This window comes from Oncorhynchus tshawytscha, linkage group LG07, assembly GCF_018296145.1.
Source record: "Oncorhynchus tshawytscha isolate Ot180627B linkage group LG07, Otsh_v2.0, whole genome shotgun sequence".
Lineage (NCBI taxonomy): Eukaryota > Metazoa > Chordata > Actinopteri > Salmoniformes > Salmonidae > Oncorhynchus > Oncorhynchus tshawytscha.
Window position 1 is genome coordinate 49,690,068 of NC_056435.1, and position 9,888 is coordinate 49,699,955.

Consider the following 9,888-nt stretch of genomic DNA (forward strand, 5'->3'; position numbering starts at 1 on the left):
CACTATCTTAATTGAAGACTACAATCTTGTTGCTTGCCCTCATTACGCATGTCATGTTTCTCTAAGTGGAACACTTAAGTGGAACATTTCAACACTTAGAGATAGTAAGCACATGAAGCATGGAAATGTAGACTAAACCTATTAGATAGGCTATTATAAAATAGGATAGATCCACCTGAAACAGGAGGTAGTTGATTTTAAACTCATGTCTGTGTAGTATTCTTTAGCCTACATATCACTCCCACGTTGTGATACAAATTCAGTTAATACTTTCCCCGTCCTTTATTGTAACCGTTTTCTGTTCTCTGCCCAGTTCAGGTTAAAGATGCTACACCTAGAATTTCTCACAATCCCGCTCCCCACACAAACCTAGGTTAATTGCAATACTAGCCTGCATTCAAAACAACCCCCCCCCCTGCATCCCATTTATACTTAACATTGCAGACTCACGCTTGAGCCTTTTACTTTCAGTTTTTGTCCACCAGCTTCAGCTGTGAAAACTATATTTTTTGTAATTGAAAATATATTTCACAGCGATTTAGATACAAGGGTTCCCTACACTATTCAGTGCTTGTTTTCTCAGATTAAGCTAACTGAAATTGAGCAAACAGTGTAGAATTGGAGCAACCAGGAAATTACATAGCAATTTCTACATTGGTGCTTGACCCAATTTCCACTAGATAACACAGACAAGGTCAAAACAAGAGGTCGACCGATTATGATTTTTCAACGCCGATACCGATTATTGGAGGACCAAAAAAAGCAGATACCGATTAAATCGGACAATTTTTATTTATAATAATGACAATTACAACAATACTGAATTAGCACTTATTTTAACTTAATATAATACATCAATAAAAATCCATTTAGCCTCAAAGAAATAATGAAACATGTTCAATTTGTTTTTAATAATGCAAAAACAAAGTGTTGGAGAAGTTAAAGTGCAATATGTGCCATGTAAAAAAGCTAACGTTTGAGTTCCTTGCTCAGAACATGAGAACATATGAAAGTTGGTGGTTCCTTTTAACATGAGACTTCAATATTCCAAGGTAAGAGGTTTTAGGTTGTAATTAATATAGTATTTATAGGACTATTTCTCTCTATACCATTTGTATTTCATATACCTTTGACTATTGGATGTTCTTATAGGCACTATAGTATTGCCAGTGTAACAGTATAGCTCCGTTTCTCTCCTCGCCCCTACCTGGGCTCGAACCAGGAACACATCGACAACAGCCACACTCGAAGAAGCGTTACCCATCGCTCCACAAAAGCCATGGCCCATGCATTGCAAGGGGAATACCTACTCCAAGTCTCAGAGCGAGTGACGTTTGAAATGCTATTAGCATGCACCCCGCTAACTAGCTAGCCATCTCACATCGGTTACACCAGCCATTAGGCAGATAGGCTTGAAGTCATAAACAGCGCTGTGCTTGCGAAGAGCTGCTGGCAAAACGCACGAAAGTGCTGTTTGAATGAATGCTTACGAGCCTGCTGCTGCCTACCATCGCTCAGTCAGACTGCTCTATCAAATCAGACTTAATTATAACATAACACACCGAAATACGAGCCTTTGGTCATTAATATGGTCAAATCCGGAAACTATAATTTCGAAAACAAAACGTCTATTATTTCAGTGAAATACGGAACCGTTTGGTATTTTATCTAACGGGTGGCATCCCTAAGTTTAAATATTCTTGTTACATTGCACAACCTTCAATGTTGTCATAATTACGTAAAATTCTGGCAAATTAGTTCGCAATGAACCAGGCTGCCCAAACTGTTGCATATACCCTGACTCTGCGTGCAATGAATGCAAGAGAAGTGACACAATTTCACCTGGTTAATATTGCCTGCTAACCTGTATTTCTTTTAGCTAAATATGCAGGTTTAAAAATATATACTTCTGTGTATTGATTTTAAGAAATGCATTGGCGTTTATGGTTAGGTACTGCCGTCCAACGATTGTGCTTTTTTCGCAAATGCTCTTGTTAAATCATCCCCCGGTGTTGCATCGATTATATGCAGCGCAGGACACCCTAGATAAACTAGTAATATCATCATCCATGTGTAGTTATAACAAGTTATTATGATTGATTGATTTGTTTTTTATAAGATAAGTTTAATGCTAGCTAGCAACTTACCTTGGCTTTTACTGCAGTCGCGTAACAGGCAGTCTCCTTGTGGAGTGCAATGAGAGGCAGGTGGTTATTGCGTTGGACTAGTTAACTGTAAGGTTGCAAGATTGGAACCCCCGAGCTGACAAGGTGAAAATCTGTCATTCTGCCCCTGAACAAGGCAGTTAACCCACCGTTCCTAGGCCATCATTGAAAATAAGAATGTGTTCTTAACTGACTTGCCTAGTTAAATAAAGGTATTTTTACAAATGAAAAAAATTGGCAAAAATCGGCACCCAAAAATACCAATTTCCGATTGTTATGAAAACCTGAAATCGGCCCTAATTAAATCGGCCATTCCGATTAATCGGTCGACCTCTAGTCAAAACAGCTTTCCCATTTTGCCCAAATTAGTTGGCAAATATCACAGCCAATCACAACACTGGCAGGAAAGTAACACTGAAACACAATCATTCCACTATTACTGCAGATATATTATGGACATTTTCTGAAATTACAATGTTACAATTATTTTTTAAATCCTGTGTAGCATCTTTTAAGGCCTGCTTCACACTCAGTGTCTGAGATCCCCCTCGTAACTTATATCATACTTTTGGACAGCAGGCCTAGCCTATCAGTAGATTTGGATTTCCCAACTAAACTCATCAACCCAGTTTTATCCAACATGTTCTCAACTACAGGCATGAAGCTGCTGCAAAGTACACTTCCTGTTCTACACTGGAACTGGGTTCAACTTCACAACTGAAACTCATCCTACTGTCACTGTCCTGTCTGTTCCCTACAGTGCACATGACTACTGACAATGCTGTCATAAGCATGTTGTCTCCAATCTTACCTTTTCATAACAGCCTTTTCATTACCTTTCCATAGTGTTTGAGAATGTTGAATGGATACTTTTACAGCCATGAGTGACAAATAAAGCTTTCAAGTAGGGCTAGGCGATATATCAAATTAATTAAAATGTATGTTTTTGCAAGGTATTCCAAATGCCTATATAGCAAGAATGCCCAAAACACATTTTTTATTTTTATTTTTTATTTATGTCTGCATATTCTCATGTTGTCTTTTTGGTCTGGTCTCCTTTGCTCCATTCTGTGCATTCTCTCTGACAAGCGGTTTTAACTCGGTTTGGTCCAACAGAAAATCGGTCATATGGACACTGAAAGACATTATTTTACTGTAATAGAGGAGTAGTTAACCATTCTAACGATACCCTGTGTCTCAACTCCTCAAATGGCGTACAGAGCAGACTACTAAAACAGGAGTATCAATGAAAATTGATTCTGGAAAATTCATGCTCAGTTTGTCGCTAGCGGTCTAGTCTGTTTTATAAATGTGCAACAAGCATAAAACAATTATATGGAATTGGCAACTCGTTCGCATTCTGAGAAATAAGGTAGACCACTTGATTTCAGCTTCTGAACAAAGTGAAGAGGCTAGCATGCTGTTCAAAAAGTTGGAGACGGACAGAAGGATGTGCTCATAACAACTCAACTGTTCTACCTTGTTAGCTAGCACATAGATCCAAGTTGGCTAAACTTGAAATATAAAGATTAGCTGGCACATGGGCTTGTGCTTATGAGATTGTTTAGGAGACCTGGGTTAATTTTCTATAATGTCTGCTACAAAAAAGTAAATGTGCATTATGAATGGTTCAGGTTAAATGTACAACAAAAATGGCATTTTCAAAGACAGATTTTAAAGCCACATCAGTGAATATTGTAAAAAGCAGGTTAAACAGTCTTTATAATTAAAGTATTATTAGAAGGCTTATATGTAAAGCCTAGGTATAATTTCACAAGCCCTGAATTCATTAGACGATTGCTGACGGTTTGAAAGGCAGTGTATTTTACCCTTAATTGTACAACAAAGCTTATTTAGAGCTTTTTATCCTGATAGATAGCTAGCTCGAAACCAGTAAAAGCATTCCAACAAAAACAGTGATCATGATGACCTCAGACCAAACATGGGAAGTTAGCACGGTACTGTGATTGTCTCTCATCGCAAACTGAAAACAAGTCTGTCACCCAGAATGCTTCACACAGAGGAATCATATCATTCCACACAGCCTTGTCTTGAAGTGCAACTAACCCCCTAAGCCATACCCCAATAACAGAAGTCAAGGAATTTACTCCGACATTTCTTATCCCCCCCTGCTCAACATGCCATCCTCCAATGTAGCATCGTGGTATGCCTACATTGCTAAGAAACAAACTTCCCCCTCTTTGCCTGTGAGATGTAGGCCTATCTGTGCAGGACAACAAAGGAAGGACAGTTGACGAGAACATCCACCCACCCACAAGAGCTCAAGACAATCTGAAAAACAAACATGGAGTTTCCCATGTGGACCAGGCAGGGCCTTTAATCCAGTTCAGAGACAGAGCATAAAAAAAAAACACAATGCCTTCATATCAGCTGCACCAACTCATTCCAGGCTTTTGAATGTTTATCCTTGTCTTATGGGGTCCTAAAGACAGTGTAGTTGCATGGTGGTATGTCTGTGTTATACTTTTAACATATGGGTAGGATAGTGGGTAGGGGTGAAGTTATCTAAAATGAACAAACATGCTTATCATATACAGCCATCATGACCATCTTTCCTGTCTGTGGCATTAACCAGACCTTATGTTGACTGTCTGTAATTGCTTAGCAAAATTAACAACAAAAGTTTTGGTTTTTAAAAAAGTAGGGTGTTAGGTGACGCGACAAACAATGGACGCTATGCAGAATTCTACAAAAAACGGAACAAATCTGTTTTCACTAAATGTCAATGTGTTCGCCAAAAAATACATAAATCTGAAAAAATGTGGCACTTGTTACTCATGTCTAAAAATCTTAATACTGTATGTTATGATATTTATAGGATAAACGTAAATCAAACGTAAATCAACTGCCATGCTAAGAACATTCAAATCTGAGGGACAGCCCCTTTTGTGAAATCCGCAAAATCTGTGTGTTCATTTGCTCTTTGCGATGGGTATTCTTCAACCTAAAGTAAGATTGGTGTAACATTGTATTGCCAAAAAGTATGGGGAAAGTCATGTTGGCATATTTCACGGTAGAGGTCTGCGTGGGACTGATTTGTTCATTCTGCTATCGCTGGACCTGCAGCTTTTCATACCGCACCTGCTGGCTTTCTGTCCGACTCCCACCCTCTACCGCAAGAACTGGTCCTTAACCCAACCGCAGTCCCGCAATTTTATTTTAAGGTTATGTGAGGCAGCTTACTTGCCAGGCATGGTCCCATCAATTTTGCACCCGATATGCAATTTAAAAATGCACAAAATTAACCTAGGAAATTGGTAATTTAAAACCTGAGATTCTCACGCAGCCCATTATTAGGCTATCGAATCAATATTTATTACGCATACAAAGTAGAAAGATGACCATTTCACAAACATATTCTTATCCCAAAGTGGTCTCAAGACTCCCTGCTCCCACCCGCAGCATGACAAATGCCGACTGTGCAGCAAAGATCTCCGTCGGGTCCTGCGGAAATGCAGCCCGTTAATTTCACGAACATCTTTTGACTGAAATAAGGTAAAACTATTTCCTTTGCTTCGGTCATTCAAATATTTTGACACGAAAATGAAACAGATTCCAAATTAGTTTTGTAACTACGTTTTGAGGCATGGGTTGTCAGGGATTGGTCCAAATTAATGTCGTAACCCCCGTTTCTATGACGAGTTCTAGCTTGCTAGCTGTGTGGGAGTGCCTGACGCCGTTTGCTTAGGCAACGAGTCAGGTGAGAAGCAGCGTGGCTGTATTGTGCCAGCTGCGAATTTTGTGATTGACGATTTTATTCTTTCAATTAAAAACTAGCAGAATTCCGTGGCCACAGCCCTACAATTGATAAGAACATAGCCATACTAACCAAAAATAGAACCAACACTTTACAGGTTGGGTTTATATGTTTCTTGAGCTGAAATAAAATATACATTTTCCATATGTCCAAAAAGCTTATCTCCCTCATATTTTCGTGCTAATTTGTTACATCCCTTTTAGAGAGCATTTCTCCTTTACCAAGATAATCCATCCACCTAACAGGTGTGGCATATCAAGAAGCAGATTAAACAGCATAATCATTACACAGGTGCACCATGTGCTGGGGACAATAAAAGGCCACTAAAATGTAGTTGTCTCAGACAACCCAATGCCACAGATGTCTCAAGTTTTCAGGGAGCGTGCAGTTGGTATGCTGACTGCAGGAATGTCCACCAGAGCTGTTGACAGAGAATCGAATGTTAATTTCTCTATGTCAGTATGATCAACCGGCCTCACAACCGCAGACAATGTGTAACCAACGCCAACCCAGGACCTCCACATCAGGCTTATTCACCCTCCAGCATAGTGTATCACTAGCCACCCGGACAGCTGATGACTGTGGGTTTGCACAACCGAATACTTTCTGCACAAACTGTCAGAAACGTCTCAGGGAAGCGCATTTGCATGTTCACCAGTGTCTTGACCTGACTGCAGTTCAGAGTCATAACCAACTTCAGTGGGCAAATGCTCACCTTCGTTGGCCAATGGCACGCTGAAGAAGTGTGAAACCCGGTTTCAACTGCACCAGGCAGATGTGGGGACAAGAGGTTTGCTGATGTCAACGTTGTGAACAGAGGGCCCCGTGGTGGTGAGGTAATAATATGGGCAGGTATAAGCTACGGACAAGGAATACAATTGCATTTTATCGATGGCAATTTGAACGCAGATACCGCGACGAGCTCCTGAGGCCCACTGTCATGCCATTCATCCACCTCATGTTTCAGTATGATAATGCACACCATCATGTCGCAAGGATCTGTACACAATTCCTGAAAGCTGAAAAGGTCCTAGTTCTTCCATGGCCTGCATACTCACCAGACATGTCTCATGATTGAGCAAGTTTGGGATGCTCTGGATTGACGTGTACGACAGCGTGTTCCAGTTCCCGCCAATATCCAGCATCTTCGCACAGCCATTCAAGAGGAATGGGAGAGCATTCCACAGGCCATAATCAACAGCCTGATCAACTCTATGCGAAGGAGATGTGTGGTGCTGCATGAGGCAAATGAAACACCAGATACTGACTGGTTTTCTGATACACAACCCTACTTTTTTTTTTTTTTAAAGGTATGTGACCAACAGATGCATTTAGGTATTCCCAATCATGTGAATTCCATAGATTAGCACCTAATGGATTTATTTCAATTGATTGATTTCCTTAAATGAACTAACTCAGTAAAATCTTTTTGAAATGGTTGCGTTTATTTTTCTTCCGTGTAAATACCAGTGAATTGAAATTGTGTCCCATCTATCCTTCTCTGCAACTGGCTAGCAGGCAACTCACTGTCTCTTCTGAGCCTAGGCTAATTATTTGCTCAAAATGGTGCAGTTCATCTTATCACAGAGTAACTCATCAAAACCAAAAATAACATTACAATGTAACTCAACTCAGTTTTAGGCTTACCTTAGAAGTAAGCTGTAATTAGACTAGTAGCCTTCTATGTTACAGTTTATACTTAGTGAGAAGTGTGTGTCTGTGTTAGACTTTTCATCATTACCACACACACAGCCTGTGTTGGGGGCTGTGTGTATGCAGGTGGCACAGGGTTGGGTGTATTATTTGGCACTTTAGGTCTAATCAGTTAAGCTACTGAATACAGCCTAACAGTTACTAATTGGTCAAAATAATAATAATAATAATTATTACTTAATCCCAATTGGATGAACTCTGTTACCACCCCCTGCAAAAAAACATCTATATATTAGTATGACCAGCTTACTTTAAATGAGTGGGCTTAACATGCTGTATTTTTCAAATTCCTTACAAACTAATTACCATATTAAGTAACTAATTTGCATAAAATAGTATACAAATATTTGTATTTCTACTTCATAAATTGCTACAAACTCAGTCTTGCATAAAGATATGTTAATGACCACCCTAGCTTAAAATTAGTCATAAGTTACTGTAATACCACATTTTAATTGAATAAACTAATTTAATTTGGATCATCTGTGTTCTACATCAGCCCTGAAAATGTTATAATAATATAACCACCCTATCTTGAGACACTGAACAGAATGTGTTGAATTTAAGAATCCAGAAAGGTGATTAGGTGCCATTAATGACAAGGGATTAATGTTGACCTTTTCCAATAACTTGAAAATAAGATCTCAGCCATGGTAAATCCTATCATCAAGAAATAGTGTTCTAAGAAGCTTCTCTATAAAACATGGAATAGAAAGTAGAATACCAGAGGCAAAGTTTTATTTTGTCCCCTAACACCCTAATAAAAGGAGTCTACTTTGACAGATATTTGCATGACAGGCCATGAATGAAGACTGTAGTTACATCCATGCCAAAATAAAATTATTTATACAAACTGATATGACAAATTGCAAACAAAAGTATGCAATCTGACGGTCTGAACAAATAAAAACGATCAGGCACATTCCAGACATTACAGTACTTCCAGGCGGTCAACACTTGTTTCACAGCTTTTCAATTATACAAATATTTAAAATCTTTGGAGTATCTGGCTGACAATATAGGCTAGAATCGATGGTTTGCATAATATTAGCCAACAAGACAGTAGTTTGTAAGTTTGCGGTTAAAACAAACAAACAAAAACTATCCAGATGTTCGCTATCCCTGACTGATGTTATCGTCTGCGCATGAATAGCACTAACTCGCTACGTTCTATTATTTGACTCGCGCGCTGAATGTAAAATGGACACCCACACAGTGGCAAATCTGATTCAGTACATCCAGCAGTTGGGATATCTCCAGGCCATAACCCAAATGTCCGAAACACATTCAACAAGAACCTAAATAAAATGTTGTTCACATGACAAAACCAACTCAAACCTGTCCTTACATTAATTAATTAATTAGACTGGCGTGTAGCTATTAGCATGCTACTAGCCTAGTAGCAGCCGCTTGCTTGCTAGCTCCCAGTTGGCTAGCTAGTGTCCGAGTCAGCTTCAACAAGATTATATTTAAAAGTGATCACACCGCGCCAATAAACCCGAGGATTTACCTGTCTTGGACGGCAGTTGACTATCTTCTTTCTGCACTTGAGTGATAATAGAACTTTCCATCTAACAAATGCACAGCCCCTCAAAGTCCAATCCGTTCCCCCAATTCGCAGGTAGCTACTTTCAACATTCAGCTAGCTGGTTAGCAATTGCGTTTACCAACCCGTTGGTATCCTAAAATATTTAGATAAAAACGTTTTTTCTCGTGGCAATTGCAGCTTGCTGCCGCTATCTTTCCACGTTCAAGCTACCCAATTTATCTCGTGCATTTAACACGATGTATATTATTGTAACGCCAAGGTCCCCTCTGACAGCTAGCTAATACTAGGCAAGTCCTCGCTATTGCTCCAACATGGAGAATCCAGGATAAAAAAGCAAAACAACCGAGGGGAAATGGCAGGGGCCGGTTTCAAGTTCCCCTTACTACTGATAAACAACCCTGACGACCATAATCTCCAATAAGAAAGCGGAAAATATATTGGTCAAATAATTGATTACATTGGTCCAAAGTAAGAATAGGTGTGTCTGATTAGTAATGGATTGTTTTCGTTTATCGAATGCTTTGTTTTTTCTCTTCTGGGGATTTCAGGGGCGCCTTGAAACTGCTCGTCGTCGCGGATTGGATCTCGTAGAAGTGGGAGTACCACAGGCATTCTTCTCAACCCGCTTCGTCCTGAGCGCATTCCTGTGTGGTTTGTTCTATCTAGAACCCATTGGAACGACC

General features: G+C 39.6%; 1 protein-coding gene across 2 annotated transcripts in view; it reads right to left on the reverse strand.

The window, feature by feature from the left end:
* LOC112254729 (carboxy-terminal domain RNA polymerase II polypeptide A small phosphatase 2) overlaps window positions 1-9,684 on the reverse strand; it is a 31,872-nt gene extending 22,188 nt beyond the window's left edge. The window contains exon 1 of one of the 2 annotated variants that reach the window (XM_042324570.1): window positions 9,167-9,684. In XM_042324570.1, coding sequence (XP_042180504.1) covers window positions 9,167-9,227 — 61 coding nt within the window. In that variant the 5' untranslated portion in view covers window positions 9,228-9,684. The remainder of the gene's footprint in view (window positions 1-9,166) is intronic. The other variant, XM_024427518.2, reaches the window with a different exon arrangement.
* Window positions 9,685-9,888: the final 204 nt, after the last annotated feature.